Source organism: Jatropha curcas, chromosome 8, assembly GCF_041381405.1.
Source record: "Jatropha curcas cultivar XTBG-Jc1 chromosome 8, XTBG_Jcur_1.0, whole genome shotgun sequence".
Lineage (NCBI taxonomy): Eukaryota > Viridiplantae > Streptophyta > Magnoliopsida > Malpighiales > Euphorbiaceae > Jatropha > Jatropha curcas.
This window is the reverse complement of record NC_143158.1, coordinates 4,020,220-4,045,677: the sequence shown is the minus strand read 5'-3', so window position 1 is coordinate 4,045,677 and position 25,458 is coordinate 4,020,220. Positions and strand designations below refer to the sequence as shown.

Sequence of the window (25,458 nt, the reverse complement as noted above, 5' to 3'; positions counted from 1 at the left end):
CCCGTGCTCAAATCCTTCACAGCAAACAAAAAGGGATTAAATTTCACCTCAACATTATTATCAGCGCACAATTTATAGACAGAAATAAGATTCTTGTCAAGAGCAGGTACACATAAAACATTCTTTAAACACAAAGGCTTTGTGGCAGAATGTAAGGTAACAGTCCCTGTATGAGAAATTGGATAGGATTTACCATCACCAAGGAAAACATTATCACTGCCCCTATACTCGGAGTGGATGGCCAGATTGTTTAAGTCCTCCACAACATGCTTGTTTGCACCCGAATCCATAACCCAGCGAGGATCATGAGTCTGCTGATTGCTAGTAACACAATTAACTTGAGCGTGAGACTTTGAACCAGCAGTGGTGGAGTTGTCGTTGAATAACCATGGAAGTAATTTCTTGAGCTTAAAGCATTGTTTCGTTACATGCCCAGGCCTGTCACAAAATTGACATTTAACCTTGCTTTTGTAAGTGGAGGAGGAAGCAGAATGACCTGAAAAATTTCCAGAATTAACAGAAGCTGACGATCGAGGAGCAGCAGATGACGATCCAGCTTTGTTTTTCGCAGTATAGTTCACCGTTGTGGGAGCAACTATCATACTGGACTCACGACGCAATTGACTTTCAAAATCAGTTAATTTGTCATGAAGATCATCGAAAGAGATCTCAGAATCGCGTGCTCTAATAGCAGCCGAAACCTCCTTATACTCAGCAGGCAGTCCATGAAGAACATGAAGAACAATCTCATTCATCGTAAGAACAACACCAGCAGCAGCAAGTGTAGTGGTGATCGATTTAATTTTCTGTAGAAACTCAGAAACGGATGATGTCCCTTTCTTAGCTATAAATAAAGACTCTCTCAAGCTCATGATGCGTGCTTGAGATGGCTTGTTATAGGTTTTCTGCAAAGTAACCCACACATCGTGAGAGGTTTTCTCACCAACAACATAAGAAACAACATCAGGGGAAAGAGAAGCGATCATAGCACTTCGAAGGAGCTGATCTTGGCGAAACAGATAAGAATTGGTTGCCAGACCGCGAGCAATAGGGTTCTCAACAAATTTGAGAAAATCATAGCCAACCAATAAAGAATACCACTGAGTATGCCACGATTGGTAGTTTGTGGCAGTCAGTTTAAGAGGGGCTTGAGCGGAGGCATTAATGGAAACTAATTGATTATCAGAAGGGTTTAGGGTTGGCATGTGAACAACGGAAGGAGTGGTTGAACTGGTTTCTTCCTGTGGATTAGTCATTGAACAAATCACAGAGAGGATCGAAAAAAAATGCTATTTTAGCGTTAAGCTCTGATACCATATAAGTTTGGAAGAAGTGGTAATTGTATTCGCATACAAGTGTGTGTTAAATACATGTATTCAGACTCATCTAATCCTTGAAACAAGGAACTTGTATACATCTAAATACAACAGAATAGGCTTGAATAGGTCTACGTTGTTATCTTATCTAATATATTCTTCCTTTTCCTTTTTTAAAAATTGGCATTTTAAAGAAATTAGGAACTTGTTAAAGTTACTTTAATTTGATTATTCTTGCCTTTAACATTGATTAAATCTCAAAATCATATTCCCATAATTATTTTAATAGGAAAAAAAAAACATTTCCTTTTTATATTTAGGTAATTGTTCATTTAGTTTAATTTAAAAATATTAATTTATAAATTTTTTTTAGAATTACATGATTTATTCAATAAAAATTAACTATTTTAATAATTATTAATTGTTTTAATAGTATTTGTTCCTTGACTCAGCAGTATAAAATAAGCAAAATAAATATTACATTAAGCAAGAATGACAGAAATTTAGGAAAAGAAGTAAAAAGGAAACAACTTGGATGATGAAACTTGTTAATTGTATGGTGAGTCCCAGTCCAGCTTGTAATTAATGAAAAGCCAAAGCGACAATTACTAAAAAAACCTCGTCTGTAATCTAATCTCACTGTGATTTTACCAAATTGGACCCTACCATCTCACGACCACGTGTGGAGCACCAAACTTAGGCTAAAGACTCAGAATACGTGTGCTGTTTAGAATTAGATGTCACATTAATATCACAGAATAGAAACTTGACCTCAAAGTTAGAAATTTTACAGATTCTCCAAATTTGGTCTCCCGTAAGCATCTCCTCCTCCTCCTCTTTCTTCTTCTTGGTAGATTGTACCTTTCTCCTCTGTTCTTTCTATCTCTCTCACTTCTTTTTATTTTCTCACTCCCTGACTGCAGATTTCACACTTTCTCTTTCTTTCTGATTCTTAATTTTCATTACAGTTTCTTCTGCAATGTCTGAGAGAGTCTTTCCTTCTTCAAAACCCGCTGCCAATGGCACTGCTGCCAATGGCACAACCGCCCCCGCTACAAATCCAACACCTACTGCTAACAAATCTCATCTCTATAACCCCACTGCTCGCCCTCCTTACCGTCCACAGCCTCACAACCGCCGCCGCCGTTCTCGTAGTGGCCGGAGCATTTGCTGCTGCTGCTGCTTCTGGAGTCTTCTTATTCTCCTCTTGTTAATTCTTATCGCTGCAATTGCCGGAGCTGCTCTTTATATTCTCTACCGCCCTCACCGACCGGAGTTCTCTATCCCTTCTCTCCGCATCCATCGACTTAATCTTACTACCTCCGCCGATTCCTCCTCCTCTCACCTCTCTAGCCTCGTTAACCTCACTGTTATATCCAAAAATCCCAACTCACATCTCACTTTCTTCTATGATTCTTTCACTTTATCGTCATTTTCGAATGATGTGTTTCTCGGGAACGGGACGTTACCTGCTTATAGCTTGAACAAGAAGAACGAGACTAGTTTTAGAAACGTTGTCGTTTCAGGCTCGAATGATTTGGACGCGGAGTCAGTTAATACATTGAGATCGGATCTGAAGAAGAAGAGCGGAGTGACGCTGAAGATTGAACTGGATACTAAAGTGAAAGTGAAGATGGGCGGGCTAAAGACGAAGAAGGTAGGGATTAGAGTTACATGCGACGGAATTAAAGGAGTAGTACCGAAAGGTAAGTCGCCGACGGTGGCCGTGACGACTGGTTCAAAGTGCAAAGTTGATCTAAGAATCAAGATCTGGAAATGGACTTTCTGATTTGCTTAACAGTAATCAGTGTTTGTTTTTTCTTTTTTAACTATTGTTTTTAAATAATTTTTTCCATTTTTTGGGGTTTGTAAACTTTTGGAGGAGTATGAAGGGGGCAATTATGGATTGGGGAAAGGGAAATTGAGATTGTTATTTAGATTAAGTGAAGAATGAAAAACAAAACGGAAGTGTTGAAATCAAGAAATTTTTATATTTACTTCATATAGTTTGCTTTTACTCATCAATTATTTGGATCACCGACATGGTAATTATTTTTTCTTTTTACCTTTTGCTCAGCGATTAATTTCCACGAGGCCCTTATCTTTATGCTATTATTTTATTGTTTCTTTTTTATTTTGTTTCAATCCCTATGTCTTTCACGTTCTGATGGCATTTTAACATATATGTACAGTTTGGTTGGTTGTGATAAATGGTATACATATAAAAATGTGGGTGGCCTCACGATGTTGAGTGGTTAAGACTTCGAAAGGATTTGATGTTTGGGTTGGTTGCAATTTTTGTTTAATGCAAAAATAAATGTGATGAATTAAGATCTGAAAGACAGAAGAGTGAGTAGACCGGAGAGGGGAGGCATGATGAAATGGAAAATGGCAAGTTGATGGAATAGAGGGAGGGCATGAGTAGGAACTTTTGGCATAAAGAGAAGTGTGGTCACTTGATTAATATGAAAATGAAAATCATAAGGGTCCACACCATTTAAAAACTCTCTCTTTCTTTTAATCATTTGCGTGCATGCAATAACTCTTTGCCCGGAGAAACCAGATATCTTCATCGCTCTTGACTTGCCGCCATTCTTCAATACAAGAATTTTGGTAACACTTATTACACCTTTCACCTAATTTTGGAAATCAATCAGATAGATCCTCCTATCTAACCCAATCCTAGTCCAGGTATTCTTCACATTTTATTTTATTTGGGGGATCCAAGCTGGGTTGTCTTGGGCTTTGAACTCGGCCCACCTGCAACATGTGCTGCTGTGGTCTGCATTCCATGATTATGGGGTAAAATTGGAACGCACGTGGTTTTGTTTTGGGCATAGTCACGTCTGGTCTGGTTTACAAATTGTAGGGGCGCTTGGAATTTTGTCAGTGATTGCAACTTCCTTTTCACACTGGACTGTACTGTACTTCACTAGTAGTGACTACTCAGGAGTCAGGAGAGCTCTGATTCGGAGTGCTCACTCCTAGACTAAGCTCGTCGATTGCTGATTCGTATCTATTTTTGTAAAGATGGTCGCCTGGGCTAGGCTTTCTTGGAGTTCTAAGCCTCAACGTGTTCATCTTAATGGGCCTGCTCAACTTATGAGGAAAGCAAATGATAGAAAAATTAAAAATTAAACGGACAGACAGCAATTGATAAAGACTTGTAATATATCTGATTGGAATGGTTGTCTCCTTCCTTATAATCTGGTTTCAAGTTTCACCCATTTCCTACTGAACAACTGGACTCCACCCACGTCCCTTTCTCCGCAATTACATTCATACTTCTTTTTCCTTCCTTTTCAACGATAAGTTGGTATCACAGTCCAATTAATCTTAAATAAAGAGTGTAATGTTGAAATATAAAAATCGGAGAGTTTAATAGAAATACGAGTTTAAACAAACGCGTGTTTGTTGTCTATTCTTATAATTTCACATTGTTGGCACAGATCAGTTAAATGCAGTTACCTAATACGATCATCGAACTTGCCGTGTTTGGTTTTAATGCAACGCGTACCCCCACGCTCCTGGCCACGGATTAGGTAAACTCTTACTCCAAACAATTACTGCTCTTTCAACGGCTAGTTAAAGCCAACCAAAGCACGCTATTTTCCAGCCTTTCTTTTCTTTTCTTTCCCGAGAAAGCGAGGAGGAAAATGTCGACAGAACATGTTTCTTCCTTCTTTTTCTTCTTCTTCTTAGTCTTTTTCTTCTTGTTTTCTGGGTGTTCTTCTTCTCCTTCTTTATCAAATCCTGACTTCGAGGCTTTACAGTCTTTTAAAGAATCATTATTGGAACCATCTCAGGCGCTTTCCTCTTGGGTTAACTCGAGTAGTCCCTGCTCGGGTTCTTGGTTTGGCGTCACTTGCAATCCCAAAAACCACCGAGTTACCCGACTCGTTCTTGAGAATCTTAACCTCACCGGTTCCATTAACTCTCTAGCTCGGCTCTCTCAACTCAGACTCCTAAGTCTCAAGCAAAATTATCTCTCTTGTTCTTCTAACTTCAATGTCTCTTCATGGCGAAACCTCAAACACCTTTATCTCTCTTACAATCGACTCTCTGGAACATTCCCTTCCGGCGTATCCCGTCTCCGGCGACTCCACCGGCTTGACATCTCTCATAATTTTTTCTCCGGTGATATTCCGATGGAAGACCTGGCTACGTTGCCGCGCTTGCTGACACTACGACTGGAGGATAACTACTTCACTGGAACCATAAACTTTGTTAATCCGTTATCGTCTTCCATTTTAGAATTTAATGTATCGGATAACAACCTCTCCGGCAAAATTCCAACATGGCTATCGAAATTTCCTGCTAGTTCTTTCTCCGGGAACAATCATCTCTGTGGTGAGCCATTGAAGCGCGAATGCTCCAATCAGACAGTGCAAAGTCAGCCGGTAGAATCAAAAACCAGTATAAATGAGAAGAAAGCGAGTAACTGGTTGGTGATGTTGATCGTCGGAATAGACGCGTTGGCGATTTTAGCCGTGGCGACGACGATAACATTCTGTTGTTATTGTAGAAGGCGAAAGAGTAATAGTGGGTCCCACGGAGAAGTTGTAAAGAGGAAAAGTGGGTCCCACCCTCAAATCGGAGCGTATTATCACGGTGGTGCTGGTGGTGGGCTGAGGGAAGGAGAAGAGATGGTTGTGTTTGAAGGGTGTAAGGGTTTTAATGACGTGGATGATCTGTTAAAATCCTCTGCTGAGTTGTTAGGGAAAGGTTCAGTGGGGACCACTTACAAGGTGGAAATGACCGGTGGTGACGTGGTGGTGGTGAAGAGAGTAAGAGAAAGGAGGCGGAGGAGGGACGTCCATGGGTGGCTGAGATTAATCGGTGGTTTAAGGCATAGTAACATAGTTAGCCTCAGAGCTTACTATAATTCCAAAGATGAGTTGCTTTTGGTCTACGATTTTCTGCCAAATGGAAGCCTACACTCTCTCTTACATGGTAAATTTAATTCATTTCCAATCTTTTTTTTTTTTTTTTAATTAGAGATTAATTTACATTGTTAATTTCATAATTATCGATTTAATCACTTATATATTACAGGGAATAGAGGGCCAGGGAGGACTCCATTAGAGTGGAGAACAAGGCTAAAGCTAGCTTCAGGTGCTGCACAAGGACTTTCTTTCTTCCATGGATACAACAAGGCCAAGCTTTTCCATGGGAATCTCACATCTTCAAATATTTTAGTTGATCAGTCGGGCAATTCTTGCATTTCAGATATTGGCCTACACCAACTCTTGCACTCACCAACGTCCTCCAATACTGCCTATAAACCCCCTGAACTAATAACCCCCACCGGAAAATATACTCAAAAATGCGACGTGTATAGCTTTGGAGTGATCTTGCTAGAGATATTGACGGGTAAAATGCCGAATGGGGAAGGTGAAACAAGCTTAGTGAGATGGGTTCAAAGAGTTAAAAGAGAAGAGTGGATATGGGAAGTTTTTGATTTCGAGCTATTAAGGAGCAAGGAAATGGAGGAAGAGATGGTGGCTCTTATGCAAGTAGCTCTACTTTGTTTAGCTTCATCGCCTAGAGATCGTCCAAAGATGAATATGGTGCATAGAATGATTGAAGATATTAGAACAAAAAATGCAAGTGATGAAGGTGGTGATAGTGGTTCTTCAAATTCTATTATGAATGATATTTCTTCTGATTCTTCTCCATCCCCATCAGAAAATACCAATTTATTTTATTACCAGGAGTTGATTATTAATTGATTTAGTGAATTAAACATAAGATTGTTTTGGTAATTAATCTTGTACTTATAGACATAATGATAGTATTAATGAAAATTCTTGCAATATTCTAGTTTGTTTAATTAATGCATGCTATTAGAATACGTGTCATTTCATTTTTGGAATAAATTTCAGGCAGGTCAGTTTTTCAAGAGGAAGAAAACCAGGTGTCATTGTACCATCCAGCAACTGAAAATCTAACGTAATATAATTAATTATTATTATGTCCACAAAGAAAGAAAAAAACAAAGGAAAAAGAGAAAAATCTAAATCTAATGTACTACGTACAATGGGAAGTCAGCTATATGTGTTTATTTGCTCGGTGGTGATGAGACAAACATTTAAAAAATAAAAAAAAAATAATAACTAAATACATATTTATGTCTTATAAGTGTTGTTTCCCGCCATTGATTTCCTAAAATATGGATATGGATTAGGTATAGTATTTGCAGGGGGATATGAATCATCACCCATGAGCTGTGGACAAAACCAGAAGCTGACATGAGGAGACCTTAGAGCCAATTGAATTTTGACTCTGATTTGCAAACAAGCTAAAATGGAGGCCACACAATCACATGGTTTTTTTTTTCTTCTAAGTAATTAGGTGGTCCAAATTGCTGGCATTGGAGTCCAAGTGCCCTTCAGTTCAGGGGTTTGTCCATTAAAATCTTTCACATGGTTAGCATTTGTTTGGCAGCTCCTCTGCTTCGTACGAGCAAATAGTTCTATCACCAATCTTCAACCATTCAATGCAACCTAATTTAGCTCCAATGGTTTTTCAAAATTCTCCATCACCATGGCTTGTACCTTAACAGACCTTGAGCAAAGATAAATTCTATATAACACCTATCTCATTTCATTCATTTTTAGAGACAAAAAAAAAAAAAAAGACTGTACAACACTATTATACTAAGTTGCAGACAGAATTTCCCCAGTATAATAGTGTTATACCGTATATAACCATTTCTATTTTCTAGGTCTACACAGTAAACAACATCATTACAAAGCTTAAATCAATATTTTTACCATTTGTTCTCGTAGATTGCACTTCAGAAGCGTTCTGTATGTTGTGCTCTTGTTGGTCATCTTGGATCGGTTTGTCATTTCCTTTAGGCTCCACCATTTTTTCACTGGAAAGAAGACTACAAATTAGCATTGCCAATGAAAGTTTCCAAAACCCAGTAGTCTCCTAATTATATATTCATTATACATGCGAGAATACTTCTAATCTGAATTAGTCAGGTCAAGGTTAATTCTTGATATAGCTGTTTTCATTTTTCTAACCTTTATTCAGTATAACAAGGAAATTTAAAAATAAAATTGAACTGTTTGACAAAATGCCAAATAATTTGTTGACTTTTACCTAAAATAGTATAGTGTATAATTAATTCAAAAAAAAAAAAAAAAATTCAAATTAGTAACATTAACTACCCCATTCATCTTATAACAATAGGTTTGTTTTTTATTTTGCCAAATTATAGTCATGTTTTTCCCTTTTGAGAGAGAATATAGTTTTTACAATTTTTTATTTCATTCCTATTTAATATGTATCTTATATACCCCTTCCGTTGTTTGGGCCATTTGACAAAATATGCAGATTGAAGAATTTAGTCAATAAAAAATTATTTTGCCATTTTTTTTAAACCTTACAAGCAAACAAAATCAGAGTTATTCATGTTAGTCATATTAATGATTTCTAAATTATTTTCTTAATTCTTGTATTTTTGGCAAAATGTACACTTTTTACGTAAGCAAGGAAGTATGAGCTAAGAACTAAGAACATTGTTAAACTCATTTGTAATCGTAAGAATTTAAAAAAAAAAAAAAAAAAACACTATAAGCTTTTGGATGAAAAAAATATTAATTTAAATTGTGAGTCCAATTATTTTTTAGCAACAAATGAATATATCTGTAACGTTTAGGCTAAATTTCTCGAAGGAATTTCTAGTGCAATGTTATTACTGCTCACCATTCCAAACATAAATATCACAAAATGTATTAGGGAAGTTACTTTTACAATAATTGTTAACAATAAATTTGCTTAATTAGGCTTTAATCATTTTCTAACAAATAGGTAATAAAATAATTGAAAACAATAATCACTAACAAAAAGAAAACGAACCTGCGGTTAATAGTTACTTCCTTGGATGAGTCCAAAAAGACTGTATTATCCCTTTCGTCAAAGCCATGAACAAATGGCTTAACGTCTTCACTTACATCCACCGCAAACGGTTGCGCTTTAGCATCCACCGATAAATGTCCACTCAAATCAAACGATGATAATACTTCCGATTCAATCTTTGTATCAGTATCACTAGCATCATACACGTCAGAGTCGTGCATAGACTGAACTGCGAGCGCCGGGTCATAAACATTCAACGGTGGCGGAGTAGGGGGTGGAGGATTTGACAGCTGCTGGTGAAATGCAATTTGCTGCTTAACGAGATTGAGTTCCTGTTGAAGATAGAGAATTTGAGTTTTCAAATTGGAAATGATACGATAACAGCCGCCAACAGGATCACTAGCGCGAGCATTGGAGTGAAAAATGATAGACCTGGCGGCGGCTTTTCTGATTTCGAAAGAATTGAGATCTTTTAGGGTTTTCAAAATGTTTTTGACACCAAAGAGTTTATGTGCGTTTAGAAAATCTTGTTGGCGATTAGAAGGGAAATGAGGAGCGAGAAGGCAATCAGGTGTACATTTTCTACGTTGAAATTTACATGCAGCACAAGCTTGAGATACGGCGGTGTTCATGGTAATTAGTTTTTCGGCTCGGTTTTTTCGGCGATCATTTCATAGATTATTTCGGAAATAGCAAATCGGGTTAGAGAAAGAGAGAAAAAACAGGATAAATTGGGTTGTAGAAGAAGGCGGTTATAGGGAGATGAGTTACGTGTTTTTCTACGTGTCTTTTAAATTTAAAAACTAAAAACAGAAAATAATTATTACTCAAAAATTATTAAAAAGAATAATTTTGATTATAATTAATTAAAGGCATTTATGTCAATTTATTGGATAAAAAGTATAAAATATAACCAGATCATCACAATTTTCTTAAATGATAATTAATTATTGGTTTGTATATGTATGGTATGAGCTCATACAGAATATAGGCAAATTTTATTCCAATTTAATTACTTAATATGTTCAAAATGTTGTAAGAGAGAAAAAATATATATATATATGTATGAGATTAAATTATATTTTTTTAATTTTTTTTTCTAATATATCTTTATAATTTTTTCTAAAATAGGAATATGAAAGTTTCAGTTTTGATTAATTATCTATTCCAAGATTTTATTAATATTGATAAATATCCAAATTAAATAGAGAAAAAACCTTTTTAACCAAATGTCACGACCCGATTCCACGGGCCGGACCGGCACTAGGGCCCAGGTAAGCTTAAGGCCCCCGAGGCCCGTAGTAAGCCTGAAACCCTAAAATTTGCTATCTTAATATAAATTTCAAATATTTAGCCCATATTACAAAAAAAATGAGCCTCAAGATTTTATTTCATCTCATTTCTAATATAGGCTCACAGAATCATTTCGTCTACGATAATACACGACTAAATGTAAGTAAATTCTACAACTGCGGAGTCACTAACTGTTTGATATACATAGCCTTTTATACATACAGTTACATACTGAAATAATTATGGAATTAAGGAAAATTTCTTTGAAGCCTTGCGTCGAAGAAACATAACCTAAATCGAACTAAAGAGGAACTTACTTCCTGAAAAATTAAACAAGACATGTGAGTTTTTCCTAAAATGATAATTATTGCACAACACATACAGTCACACAGATGTGTAAACATATCAATCTAGTCATCCGACTAGTTATATGCTCACGCAGCCAGTCACACAAATGGCATCTCACCAGCACTCACAAACAATATCACCTTCAAATAATCACATCACGTGGAAATTGGTCTGTGGCGTCACCGAAACCCCCGATGAGCCGTCCTCCCACATGGCCCATCCTCTCATAACGTGTGCACCAGGGAGCCGATCCCCCCATACTGGCCGACCGGTCTAAGCCTCACTTGACCAGCCCTCTCATTGTTTTTCCATTCTCTCTTTTCTTTTCCATACCAACAGGAGGCAACCCGGTCGTCTCCATCAAATCTAGATCATCAGGCGCTCACAACAGGAGGCCACCCTGCGGGCTGCGATCAGACCTAGATTATCCGGTGCGCCCAAATAAAGAAGCCAACCTGTGGTTAACAGTAACAGTAACAGTAGGTGCACACGGGGGCGCCGATCTCCCATTTACCCGGCCGACGGTCCAGTTTCACAATTCATCATAATCAGGATCCATGCTTTATCGACCGTCCTCACAAACCCATGGTGACCCACTTCATCCCAATTCCACACAAGCAAAGCACAGCAATATCACAACACAATTAATCAAACATTGCAAACAAATGCAGACATATTATTCAATTGGACATCGTAATGCAATGCACAATTAAACATCCAAAATCAATGCAAATAAATAAATAAATAAATAATAGAATTGACAATAAACAACGATAATAAAATAAATAACAATAATAACAATAATAATGCAAATAAATAAATAAATATATAAATAATGAAATGAATAATAAAGATAATAAATAATTAGAGCACCGGATTTATTATGTACCAAATTATAGAACTAATCTAAATAAACTTATTTATTATGTTGTTAATTAAAATTTAGTTTAATTTCTGTCAAAATTTCGGCAGCACCTCCCCTAAAAATTGGACTATCTACCTGCTCACATATCACAATATCATTATATCTTTATCAATCAAAGCACACAGCCCATCCGTCGGGCAAGCAATCAATTTATTCTCCCTTCCTCCAACTAAGTAACAAAATAATTATTATTTAACCATCTATACAAAACCTTAGCTTTACTTAATACATGATTTCAACATTGATACAAATTAGTTTACTACTAATACAAAAATATTCATAGCTTTACTAAGATTAAACAAATAAGTAAATAAATACGCGATTAAATGAAAATGGTTATTTGTTTAATCTCCACATCCTACTTCTTTAAACTATCCGATCTTATATACCTTCAATAATCATACAAAGTTATGGCTCATATTTCTTTGACCAACATTAACTAGGATCTTATGTAACAACTTAATAATCCGTGAATCACTATCCTCACCAAGCAAGATTATAGGAAACGCCCTATTTAAATTATCTATTAAGCATAACTAAATAGGCATACTTTAACTAATCAATTCTTAGCACGAATTGAATTTATAACTCAATACACTATAGCCTTTGCTACTCATTAAGCAAAATTTAACCAAAATAACTAAACTAGCTGCTGCCTCAACAGTAAATAAAAATTCTTATATATGAACTTAATTAAACCGAAAACTACAATTTCTCTAATCACAAGTTGTTGCCATTTATCCAATTCTTAGCCTATAAATGAAAATTACCTCAATAACACCAAATCACCCACTAAATCAGAAAATTCATGAAATATACTAGAAAAGGTTGAAATTTTATTTACAAAAGACTATATGTAATACACCGAATTTTTATTTTCGAAATTTTCAAATTTAATTTAAATCAAAAATAAGAAATTTTGACTGTGTGGGCTGTAAATGTAACACAGTCTCAAATCGAGCCCAAATTTTTGAGTTGGGCCCAAGCCCAAAAACAGATTATTCGGGAATTTCGATTAGAGAACACTTAAAAAGTTTCGATGAAATAAAATGGGACTCTAGTTACTAATTGATTACAAATGTATGTATATGTATGTAACTGCAATATAAATTAATTGTCTTAAAATCAAATATCATTACTATTAATATTGTATTATAATTGAGTAAATAGAGAAAATATTGCGAAACCGAACTAAATAAACAAAATAAGTCGAACCGGACCTGAAAATCAAATTGATTTTTCGAAAACCAAATGAATAACCTGAGAATCATGTGAAAAACCTGCAAATCGAGTAAAAATCTAGCTGAGTCGTTGAATCAGACCGATCCGGTTCGGATCGAACCGGAATCATCTAGAAGTTGGACATACTTTATTTCTTTTCTTTTCTTCTTCTTCCTTTCCTCTCCTGCGTCGACCTCATCTCCTCCTCCTCTTCTCCTCTTCTTCTCTTCCTCTTTTTTTTTCTTCTTCTTCTTTCTTTCTTTCCTTTTTCTTTCTTTCTTTCCCTTTCTTCTTCCCTGCAACTGGGTCTGCGTCACTGCCAGCTCCTCCTCTAGCTCATCGCGCCACCACAGCCCCTTCTGCCTTCGATCGAGCAAGCGTCGTGCCTCACCCGACTCGTCACGCCATCGCCACCGCCTAGCCGCCGCTCCAGCATGCCTCCGACCACCAAGCTAGCAGAAATTCAACAAAAAAAAAAAAAAATTATATCGGGGTATAAATTAATTTAAATACATTTTAGTTAATTAATTTAATTTTATTAATGATAGTTAATTAAATTTAGTTAGTTTAATTTTAATAATTTTAGTTGATTTAGTTAATGTTAATAATATTAGTTAATTAAATTAAGTTTATTATTTGCAGTTAATTAATTTAGTAGTATTAGTTAATGAAATTAATTTTATTATTTGTAGTCAATTAGTTTAGTTAAGTTAATGTTAGTAATGTTAGTTAATTAAATTAATTTTATTTGTAGTTAATTAATTTGGTTAATTTAATTTGGTCATTGTGAGTAGTTAATAGCTTTATAATATTAGTGTTGATATAATTAAGGTAGTTTAAAAATAATGTTATTGTAATGTATAAATTGGATTGTGTGGTGATGTTGAGATTGAAGGAGGATGGGAAAATGTTATTTGATTAATTGCCCGATGGATGGGCTGTGTGGCTTGAAATTATTAGATAAACTGTTGATATTTTAACAGGTGGATAATCCAAATTTTAGGGGAGATGCTGCCGAAAAGTCGGTAGAAAATAAATTGTATTTTAAAAACTAAATTACTTATAGCGATTAAATTATTCATAGAAATTAAAAATATAGAATAAGATTATGAGAGGGATAAATAAACAAATAAATAAATAAACAAGAGGAACGAATTTATATATAGTTCAGTGAATTAAATACCGACTAAAGTTATTAACGTTATGAATATTATATGATCAATCGTATTATCATTATTAATATTATTATTATTAATCATATTAAATATTTTGATTAGTAGTATTATAAAATATTAATTACCAAATAAATAGACGTTTTACTTAACGAATAAATTAGAAGAAATAAATCAAATAAAGATGCACTATAGATATACAGTTTAGTTTGATAAGTTAGTGAACCGACGAGTAACGAAAACAAATAAATGAAAACAAATAAATGAATGTAAACTGCATTTTCCAAATTAGAATTCTTATGTAGAATTTTCTTATTATATAGATACTTATAAAGTTTCGGACTGTGAAGACAAAGGCCAGGAGCGCACAATAAGAAAGGCAGTCCTTTGAAGGACAACAAAAAACTGTGAGTAGTGTTAGATAATTCGCCTCATCCGCCTGCATTCATGCATTCCCGACTAAATGTTATCATGCATTACTGCTATATTGTGATGCACTATTTGTTGATATTAAATAATGCTTGATTACCTGTGATGTGATATTGCTGTGCCTTGTTTGTGTGGAATTGGGATGAAGTGGACCACCATGGATTTGTGAGGACGGTCTATGTGATATGGATCCTGAATATGATATGATATGGAGTTTGACCGTCAGCCGGGTAAATGGGAGATCGGCGCCCCCGTGTGCACCTGATGATATGGATTATATGGAAAACCACAGGATGGCTTCTTGTTGTTGCGCACCTGATGATCTAGATTTGATTGTAGCCCGCAGGGTGGCCTCCTGTTGTGAGCACTTGATGATCTAGATTGGATGGAGACCACCGGGTTGCCTCCTGTTGGCATTTTTTTTTTTTTTTTTTTTTTAAAAAAAAAAGAGAGAGAATGGAAAAACAATGAGAGGACTGGTCAGTGAGGAGTAGACCAGTTGGCCGTATGGGGGTCGGCTCCCTGGTGCACATGTATGAGAGGGCGAGCCATGTGTGAGGACGGCTCGTTGGGGTTTTAGGTGGTGCCACTGACTAATTTCCACGTGATGTGATTATATGAAGGTGATACTAATTGTGGTTGCTGTTGTATTGCCATTTGTGTGACACTGCATGATCATAAATTTAATCGATAAACAAATAAAAATATTTTAGCATCTGTATGATTGTGTGGGGTGAGAGGGTTATCTAACCCTACTCATTGAGTTTGGCGCTCACCCCTGCCTACCTATTTTTTTCCAGGTAATAGAAGAAAGAAAAATCCTATGGAGTTGAGACATAAGTATAGAAGACTGTAAACGATAAATAAATGATGATGTAAATGTACAGGTAGAGTTCCGCAATTGTATTCTAGTGGGTTGTAGATGAACTGTACTAGTGGTACATAATTGAAATAAATTATTGGGCCTGTATCCACAATTATGAATAGTAAATGAGATTTGCATAATATAGGCTTACTATGGGCTTCGGGGGCCTTAAGCCCACCCAGGTCCTAGTGCCGGTCCGGTCCATAGAAATGGGTCGTGACAAAGTTGGTATCAGAGCATAAGTTGGGCCTTAAGAATCAATTGCGGAACTTAGGAAATTGAAACATAGGACTCCTATGTTGGGATCGGCCGTAACCAACAAAGGAGATGTAGTCTGGATTGAATTCCATTTTAGTGCCGGTGGACGCATCGCGCACGAGGATGGGAGGAAATCTATATGAAACTTAGGATGAGAATTAAAGGTTGATAAATAATAGTAAATTATAAACAGGTCTGGGTAACTGACGTTGATAAAATAAATTTTGAGTTTTGCTAAATCCTCTCCATAAATTTTGAAGCAGAAAATCAGTTGGAAATTGGTGTAATGGCCTGATCACCCAGTACACCTTGATCCAACAAGAGACACTGCTTCGTGAATTACTTGAAACTGTTTAGAAAAGAATTCAGAGTTTTAAAGACAATAAGAAAGTCAGTTTATTTGAATAATTATATATATAAAAAAAATGTTTTAGTATTTATTGGAAATTGTTTTTGTTGTGAAGTTGCAATTAATTGTTTAGTTTTATTGTTCTGTCGATTCTCTACAACGATTGCAATTTTGATTTATTATCTATCCCGAGGACTAAATTAGGCCTACAGAAAATAATAGTGATAAATTAATAATAAATGGTATAGAATATGAATTTGAATGAAAATTTCAATTAAGATATAGATTAAATTCTAAGAATGTTGCGGTTAGGGATTACATAGTGGAAATTGTAATCTAAATTAGAAAGGGAGGATTTAGGATAAACAATCATACTAGACAAGAAATCCTCAATTAACCAAGGCAAAACTTAAGGATGTAAAAAGAGGAAATTTGTAAATTTCTCAAGTAGAATATTAAGGAGAATAGAAATTTATTGGAATAATTAAATAAAGTCAAACGTAGAAACGATAAATTGTGTTTAAGTACAACAAAAGGTAGTTGAAAGGTAGTTGATTGGGTAATTCTCGACATATAGAATTTAAATAGAGTTATTAAAGCAATATAAAAGACAAAGGTAATTTAACCATAAGAGTAAATGTGAAGACACATAATTTCTGATAGGTCATATTGAGGTGAGGCAAAATAACTAAACAGAATAAAGAAGCAGATAAAACTTCCTTGAACAATTAGCATGAAAGGTAAGATTTTGGGTGTTTTAATATAGAATTAAAAGTAGTAAATAATTGGGCAAAGGTTTGAATTTAAAATTTGATTAATATGGAAAAGATTGACTAATAGATAATAGAAGTAATTACAAGCCATGGAATTATTATAAATCTATATGAGAAATTTACGAAAAGAAAATGATAAGTTGAGCAATTCAATTGAATCGTTAACAGACTTATGGAACTAGTGTGTATGTAAGGGATAGTTGTTATAATTAAAAAAAAAAAAAAAAAAAATTTATAAGGTAAAAAGTGTAGTAAGTGTATTAGATATGATATAATTAAGATTCTAGTACATGTAGGATACTTAGTGGGCTAGACTAAGTTGATGAATTAATTATAATAAAATGAATGTAGAAGATGATGAATAACTTTAAATCACAAATGGGGGAATGAATGGGGAAAGGAATGTGGATGCTATAGGAAAACTTAATAATTAAGGGAATTTGATATATCTGGGTAGAGAGTTATGTAAAAAGAACTAGTAGTAATTGTGAATCTAAGTTATTTATAAGAAACGTATATAAAATCTGCTTTCAAGCATTAAGTACAAAATTAGATTGAGGTGCTAAGTAAAATAAAAGCAAAATGTAACAGAAGACTGGAACTTGATGATTTGAGGATTGTCCTCGTGGAGATAGACAATTCATTTTTGTGAAATAACAAAAGGTTTTCAAAAAAAATACAGCGGGTATTGATTTTCAAACTTGATAAAAATATTTTTATACCGCGATTGATATTGGTATTTAAATGACATTAAGGTAAATGCAAATATTTATTATAAGAATTTTAAAGTTATGTGTGTGTGACATGCTGATATTGTTACACGTGGAAAAAAAAAAAATTATTTTGAAATTTTTTTTAGATATAGTCAGTTACCCAAGGATGGTCAACCTAGGCTGTAGTTGATAACTCATTAGTTGAATTTTTGAATATACGATTAATATAATGATTTATATCAGCGAAATAATGTATATTATAACTATTAGTAAATCAAGACTTTTAATTTGCTCAAAAATCTTTAGTAGACAGTTGATAAAATGTCTGATATGAGATAATTAGTGTTGCAAACTATTATTATAAATGAAACCATTGAATAGAAACTTTCTTAAGAAAAAGAGATTTGACATCAGTAACAGAAATGAACTGTAGAATTAACTTGGGAATAAGAGATATAAAGCAGTGAAACTTAGAAATAGATATATTAAAAAAAAAAAAAATAGAAATTTTGAGTACTGTGCCTTTTTAACTGTAGTAAATTGTGACAACAGAATTAAAGAGACTTGATGTGGAAACTTACATTGCCAGGTAATTTACGAAATCATAAGAAAGCTATTCTACTTTAGAGAACGTTTTGGAGTAAAAGATATGTTAATACAATACAATGTAAATATGTGACAAAGTTGATAAATATTAAAATTAATAAATTTAAATCCTGACAAGATGGCTGGCAGCAAAGAAAAAGAATATTCGAAGTTGATCCTTCTGTGAGACAATGCTTAAATTGATTAGGGGGCTATCTGAAAATGATAACAGTAGTAGATGTAAACAACCCATAAATTTATTAAACAATTAAACTTCAAGAGGAAAGTCCGAGAATAGTGATTAAATTAGTGAAATGTACAGATATTAGTTGATATTAGTTGAGGTTGAGATAAGAACACCAGGTGGCATTGTGCTAACCTGAGAAACTAGAGTTGATAAGGTTAAATGAACAAATTTAAGGAAGTGATAAATACCTTGCTAAACTTAAATAAGAAAAGGGTGAGATAGATAAATTGATACTATATTTTAAAACTTGGATGGAAAATTAAACAATTAGCTTAAGTATTATAAATGTGGAGTAGGACCTTGCGATTATTTCATAATTAAGGTATAAACTGAACTTTTATATGGAACAAATAAATTATTTAGTTGACGCAGAGTTGGGTGAAAGAAATTGAGTTAGTGATGTCTACTTAAATGGTGTAATGTCGGAATTGTAAGACAGTGTTATGTCGGGACTTAAGAACTGTTATTGAGATAATAAATATTAGGGTGAAACGATAGTGATCGGATAAATCGTGAAAAATCATGATTCGTAGTATAAAGAAACTAAGTGGAAGGAATGCTGAATAAGTATGCTTTACTATCATTAAGATGAATTAATAAACAACCTAAGTGAAATGAGCGGTTATTATGAAAGTCAACTTTTAATGATATATGTTAAGATAATTTAAGGAATAAGTGTTAGATGTAAGGACGGCGATTAAATAGAAAGTGTGGAGATCCCTGTAGAGTAAGATAACTAATAGTGCAGAGATGTCCTTAGTAAAGGAGCTATTTAAATAATTACGCTAGTATACAACAAATATATTATAAGAAAGATAGGACTTGTGTAAATAAGACTCGAATCGTCCTGCGATATTATAAAAAGCAAGGGTTACAAGATAATTTTCCTTAAACTTACGTCTCTTAGACGAAGCTTCTTGTAAGCCTTAGGCAAGTAATGCGAACATGGAACAAAACGTTGCTTTAAATAAGATAATTGGTAATAGAAGAACAACCAGAATACCTCTACTCATCTTTCCTCGATCAATATATGTGTTCTGGAGCTGTCATTTGAAAATGAAGTAATTCCTATGACTTTGAAATTCTATCTCTCTGTCCATTCTCATTCTTTTTCCACTAGACTCAATTCGAGGACGAATTGTCTTAAGGGGGGGAGATTGTAATACACCGAATTTTTATTTTCGAAATTTTCAAATTTAATTTAAATCAAAAATAAGAAATTTTGACTGTGTGGGCTGTAAATGTAACACAGTCTCAAATCGAGCCCAAATTTTTGAGTTGGGCCCAAGCCCAAAAACAGATTATTCGGGAATTTCGATTAGAGAACACTTAAAAAGTTTCGATGAAATAAAATGGGACTCTAGTTACTAATTGATTACAAATGTATGTATATGTATGTAACTGCAATATAAATTAATTGTCTTAAAATCAAATATCATTACTATTAATATTGTATTATAATTGAGTAAATAGAGAAAATATTGCGAAACCGAACTAAATAAACAAAATAAGTCGAACCGGACCTGAAAATCAAATTGATTTTTCGAAAACCAAATGAATAACCTGAGAATCATGTGAAAAACCTGCAAATCGAGTAAAAATCTAGCTGAGTCGTTGAATCAGACCGATCCGGTTCGGATCGAACCGGAATCATCTAGAAGTTGGACATACTTTATTTCTTTTCTTTTCTTCTTCTTCCTTTCCTCTCCTGCGTCGACCTCATCTCCTCCTCCTCTTCTCCTCTTCTTCTCTTCCTCTTTTTTTTTCTTCTTCTTCTTTCTTTCTTTCCTTTTTCTTTCTTTCTTTCCCTTTCTTCTTCCCTGCAACTGGGTCTGCGTCACTGCCAGCTCCTCCTCTAGCTCATCGCGCCACCACAGCCCCTTCTGCCTTCGATCGAGCAAGCGTCGTGCCTCACCCGACTCGTCACGCCATCGCCACCGCCTAGCCGCCGCTCCAGCATGCCTCCGACCACCAAGCTAGCAGAAATTCAACAAAAAAAAAAAAAAATTATATCGGGGTATAAATTAATTTAAATACATTTTAGTTAATTAATTTAATTTTATTAATGATAGTTAATTAAATTTAGTTAGTTTAATTTTAATAATTTTAGTTGATTTAGTTAATGTTAATAATATTAGTTAATTAAATTAAGTTTATTATTTGCAGTTAATTAATTTAGTAGTATTAGTTAATGAAATTAATTTTATTATTTGTAGTCAATTAGTTTAGTTAAGTTAATGTTAGTAATGTTAGTTAATTAAATTAATTTTATTTGTAGTTAATTAATTTGGTTAATTTAATTTGGTCATTGTGAGTAGTTAATAGCTTTATAATATTAGTGTTGATATAATTAAGGTAGTTTAAAAATAATGTTATTGTAATGTATAAATTGGATTGTGTGGTGATGTTGAGATTGAAGGAGGATGGGAAAATGTTATTTGATTAATTGCCCGATGGATGGGCTGTGTGGCTTGAAATTATTAGATAAACTGTTGATATTTTAACAGGTGGATAATCCAAATTTTAGGGGAGATGCTGCCGAAAAGTCGGTAGAAAATAAATTGTATTTTAAAAACTAAATTACTTATAGCGATTAAATTATTCATAGAAATTAAAAATATAGAATAAGATTATGAGAGGGATAAATAAACAAATAAATAAATAAACAAGAGGAACGAATTTATATATAGTTCAGTGAATTAAATACCGACTAAAGTTATTAACGTTATGAATATTATATGATCAATCGTATTATCATTATTAATATTATTATTATTAATCATATTAAATATTTTGATTAGTAGTATTATAAAATATTAATTACCAAATAAATAGACGTTTTACTTAACGAATAAATTAGAAGAAATAAATCAAATAAAGATGCACTATAGATATACAGTTTAGTTTGATAAGTTAGTGAACCGACGAGTAACGAAAACAAATAAATGAAAACAAATAAATGAATGTAAACTGCATTTTCCAAATTAGAATTCTTATGTAGAATTTTCTTATTATATAGATACTTATAAAGTTTCGGACTGTGAAGACAAAGGCCAGGAGCGCACAATAAGAAAGGCAGTCCTTTGAAGGACAACAAAAAACTGTGAGTAGTGTTAGATAATTCGCCTCATCCGCCTGCATTCATGCATTCCCGACTAAATGTTATCATGCATTACTGCTATATTGTGATGCACTATTTGTTGATATTAAATAATGCTTGATTACCTGTGATGTGATATTGCTGTGCCTTGTTTGTGTGGAATTGGGATGAAGTGGACCACCATGGATTTGTGAGGACGGTCTATGTGATATGGATCCTGAATATGATATGATATGGAGTTTGACCGTCAGCCGGGTAAATGGGAGATCGGCGCCCCCGTGTGCACCTGATGATATGGATTATATGGAAAACCACAGGATGGCTTCTTGTTGTTGCGCACCTGATGATCTAGATTTGATTGTAGCCCGCAGGGTGGCCTCCTGTTGTGAGCACTTGATGATCTAGATTGGATGGAGACCACCGGGTTGCCTCCTGTTGGCATTTTTTTTTTTTTTTTTTTTAAAAAAAAAAGAGAGAGAATGGAAAAACAATGAGAGGACTGGTCAGTGAGGAGTAGACCAGTTGGCCGTATGGGGGTCGGCTCCCTGGTGCACATGTATGAGAGGGCGAGCCATGTGTGAGGACGGCTCGTTGGGGTTTTAGGTGGTGCCACTGACTAATTTCCACGTGATGTGATTATATGAAGGTGATACTAATTGTGGTTGCTGTTGTATTGCCATTTGTGTGACACTGCATGATCATAAATTTAATCGATAAACAAATAAAAATATTTTAGCATCTGTATGATTGTGTGGGGTGAGAGGGTTATCTAACCCTACTCATTGAGTTTGGCGCTCACCCCTGCCTACCTATTTTTTTCCAGGTAATAGAAGAAAGAAAAATCCTATGGAGTTGAGACATAAGTATAGAAGACTGTAAACGATAAATAAATGATGATGTAAATGTACAGGTAGAGTTCCGCAATTGTATTCTAGTGGGTTGTAGATGAACTGTACTAGTGGTACATAATTGAAATAAATTATTGGGCCTGTATCCACAATTATGAATAGTAAATGAGATTTGCATAATATAGGCTTACTATGGGCTTCGGGGGCCTTAAGCCCACCCAGGTCCTAGTGCCGGTCCGGTCCATAGAAATGGGTCGTGACACTATAAATGTTCATATATTTTTAAGTTAATTTCTTATTATTCAATTTAGTCTATTAAATAACTCAATTAAATTCATTAATCAATCAATTAAGTTTTTATATATAAAAATTGAGAATTGAGTCTTAGAACGTACCCATTGGGAATCGGGCGACGATTCCATGATCAGCGCGAAGGGAAGAGGATTCTGTCTCTCGGGGCCTCGCCGGAGTGCCGTCGGCCGGTCACCGAACCGCCGCCGCCGGCCGCCGTGCACGGTGGCCGGAAAAGTGAAACCGCCCAGAAAATTTTAAGGTCACCACCACCCGCCTCCAATTTTCGTGAGGAATCCAAATCTGCTATCACTTTGTTGAGACAGTGCCTAGTTTGGCCGGATCTAGCTTCACAGCCACCTTCAAGCCGCCATCCATGGTGGTTTATCAAAACTCAAGCAACATCACAAATTAATGGGGGAAAAAGGTTCATATGGAGGAGAGGAGTTGTTTGAGACCAACCCCAGCACTTGGAGTCGACGGAATCGATGAGATTTCGCCGGAAAACTTCATCGCGCGGTGGACAGCCTTCCAATCGCGATCTCTCTCTCAATTTCAGGCCTCATCACGCGAACTAAGACCATAGAAGAGTTCATCTCGACGAGAGGAGTAAGATGGAGTGCTTGGTGTCGACTTCCTTGGCCGGTGAACGGAGATCGTAGTGAGCAAGAGAGGAGAGGATGTCGCGCGCGAGGAAGAAGAAGAAGGAAAGAAGGGGAGGAGGGAAAGGAAAAGAAAAGAGAAAAGGAAAGAAAGTGGCTTCTAGACCATTCCGGTTCGATTTGAACCGGTTTGGTCTGATTTCGTTTGGTTTTCGAGTTTTTCACTCGATTTTCGGATTATTCGTGGGGTTTCCGACAATTCAAACTGATTCCGGGTCCGGTTCGATTTATTTAATTATTTTAGTTAGGTTTCATAACATTTCCTCCATTATCTAAATCGAAATTAAAAAAATATAGTTAGTAATCATATTTGGTTTTTAGGAAAATTAATTTATATATATATACATAATAGATTAATTGCTGGACTTCATTTTATTACTCGAAAGTTTCCGAACGAACTATTTTGGGGTTAGGCCCAATTCAAAAATTTGGGCTCGAATCGGGACTGTGTTACAATTGCAGCCCACGCGGCCAAAATTTGCGATTTTTGATTTAATAAAAAATGCAAAGGTTTCGAAAATAAAAATTCAGGGTGTTTCACCAAATAAATGAAAATATATTTTTAAATCCTTTCTAATATTTTCTAATAGAGAAAAAACTTGTAGTATTAAAATATATTTCAAATATGAATATTTTTTTAACCAAATAAATTGTAACTATGGATCCATTTAACAAATTGTATTATTTCAACATAAATGTTTCAAATTTGAATATCCTTTCTAAATATTTCTTGATATTTCAAGTGTATTAAGAAAATTATTCAATTTGTCTAAATTATAATAAATTATTGAGTGAATTTGCTATACTACCATTAATTTATTATTTGTTAAATCCACAAATAACATTGTCATTGTGCTCAAGGAACACGAAAAAATTGAATTGCAATAATTACGAAATTTGAACATGAAATTGTAACATGTGATAAAAGAGAAAAAAAAAACACCTGAAGTTCTTAATTTTTTTTTTCTAATTTAACCAATCACGTCCGAAATCGACTTTGCAATTTTACTTATGTTGAAAAAAAAAAACATAAATTTTATTCTATTTTAAAATATAAGGGCATGTAAAAAATTTTCAAATTTACCATATAAAGTGCTTTAAAAAATGCAAGAGCAAAATTAGAAAACTTAATTTAATTAGTTAATAATGAAATTCTAATTAAAATAAAAATACTATGTGAATTTTAAATCCTAACTATAAGAGAACTCTGATTACACAAAAACGCTGTACAAAATGCATTTTACATGAGTTGGGCCCAGAGCCCAACCTTTTTTATTACAGTAGAATTCTGGTGATGAACCGAACCCATTGATTTGGTGAACTTAAAAAAAAAAAAAAAAAAAAAAAAAAAAAAAGAAAAAGGAAGAAAAACACTCACCTAGTCCTAAGGAGTTGAGACTGAATCCAAAAGCCATCTCAGAGCTCCTCAAAAACAGCTATACTGAAATATACAGACAGAGAGAAGCAAGGTGGTCCCGAGTGAGACACAATACCTTTAGGATTTTCTGGGTCCTCCTGAAATTCAGTGCTTCATTTTAGTCATCTTATCATCACATCATAACATCATCTAAACATGTGTTCTGAAGAAACAGGAAAGGCATTCTGTAATCTGCACCACAGAACTAACACTCCTACACTTCATTGTCTATTCGAGATCAATAGATCAAAAGAAAATGAGGAGGAAACTCCTATCCTTTCTCAAGCAAATATGCACCACAATCCGCAGGCATCGAGTTCGAATCAATCTTGAGTACTGAATTGGAATGAAAGGATTTTTCATATCATTCATTCTTTGCATTTTTCTAATTTCATCAATGAAAAACCAATTGCATAACAACTAGAAAAGCAATTTCAACAGCCAAGAAAAGACTGGTTCATATTCAAATTTGGAAAATTAACTCTGGCAATGGACCAAATACTTACATTACATTGACTTCCTGATAGCAAACAAATACAAAACCAGCCAAATAAATAATATATATAGAGAGGGAAATTCAAAACCTTACACTGAGCTATCAAAAGCAAGTAAATAAAGAGAAATATACTACTTGACATTCCACTGATCCATTTGCTGCGGTGTTGATCAGATACAAGAGAGGAGAAAGAACTCCATCAGCCTGTGGGTAATCAGTGTTCGAATGATCTTTAATTTAACCTAATTCACAAAAAAAAAAAAAAAAAAAAAAAAAAA

At 34.5% G+C, this 25,458-nt stretch overlaps 4 protein-coding genes and 1 long non-coding RNA gene across 7 annotated transcripts in view; 3 read left to right on the top strand and 2 right to left on the bottom strand.

Annotated features, from left to right (window-relative positions):
* Positions 1 to 2,067: 2,067 nt before the first annotated feature.
* On the top strand, positions 2,068 to 3,318 carry EMB3135 (harpin-induced protein). The gene has a single exon (XM_012221892.4). The coding sequence runs from the start codon at positions 2,296 to 2,298 to the stop codon at positions 3,103 to 3,105; it is 810 nt and encodes a 269-aa protein (XP_012077282.1). The 5' UTR covers positions 2,068 to 2,295; the 3' UTR covers positions 3,106 to 3,318.
* A 1,402-nt stretch (positions 3,319 to 4,720) lies between these two features.
* On the top strand, positions 4,721 to 7,149 carry LOC105638143 (putative inactive receptor kinase At4g23740). The gene is made up of 2 exons (XM_012221891.4): positions 4,721 to 6,269; positions 6,372 to 7,149. Exons 1-2 carry the CDS (start codon positions 4,973 to 4,975, stop codon positions 7,046 to 7,048), a joined length of 1,974 nt encoding a protein of 657 aa, XP_012077281.1. The 5' UTR covers positions 4,721 to 4,972; the 3' UTR covers positions 7,049 to 7,149.
* Positions 7,150 to 7,262: 113 nt separating this feature from the next.
* Positions 7,263 to 9,843, bottom strand: LOC105638379 (LOB domain-containing protein 10). Of its 3 annotated transcripts, none has more exons than XM_037640263.2 (3): positions 9,189 to 9,843; positions 8,093 to 8,196; positions 7,263 to 7,883 (listed from the first exon to the last, which is right to left on the bottom strand). In XM_037640263.2, exons 1-3 carry the CDS (start codon positions 9,818 to 9,820, stop codon positions 7,858 to 7,860), a joined length of 762 nt encoding a protein of 253 aa, XP_037496191.1. In that variant the 5' UTR covers positions 9,821 to 9,843; the 3' UTR covers positions 7,263 to 7,857. The 3 variants fall into 3 exon arrangements, with proteins under 3 accessions (XP_037496191.1, XP_037496190.1, XP_020536542.1); XM_037640262.2 differs by having other exon boundaries at positions 7,263 to 7,873; XM_020680883.3 differs by lacking the exon at positions 7,263 to 7,883 and having other exon boundaries at positions 7,903 to 8,196.
* A 2,855-nt stretch (positions 9,844 to 12,698) lies between these two features.
* Positions 12,699 to 22,494, top strand: LOC149494024 (uncharacterized). Its single transcript, XR_016322148.1, has 5 exons — positions 12,699 to 13,468; positions 14,471 to 14,554; positions 15,377 to 20,383; positions 21,386 to 21,469; positions 22,290 to 22,494. It is a non-coding gene; the product is annotated as an uncharacterized LOC149494024 (long non-coding RNA).
* A 2,141-nt stretch (positions 22,495 to 24,635) lies between these two features.
* LOC105638142 (delta(8)-fatty-acid desaturase 2-like) overlaps positions 24,636 to 25,458 on the bottom strand; it is a 2,833-nt gene continuing 2,010 nt past the window's right edge. The window contains 1 exon segment of the mRNA NM_001308821.2: positions 24,636 to 25,458. This exon segment is cut by the window's right edge and continues 2,010 nt beyond it. The gene's annotated coding sequence lies outside the window, so the exon portion shown is untranslated.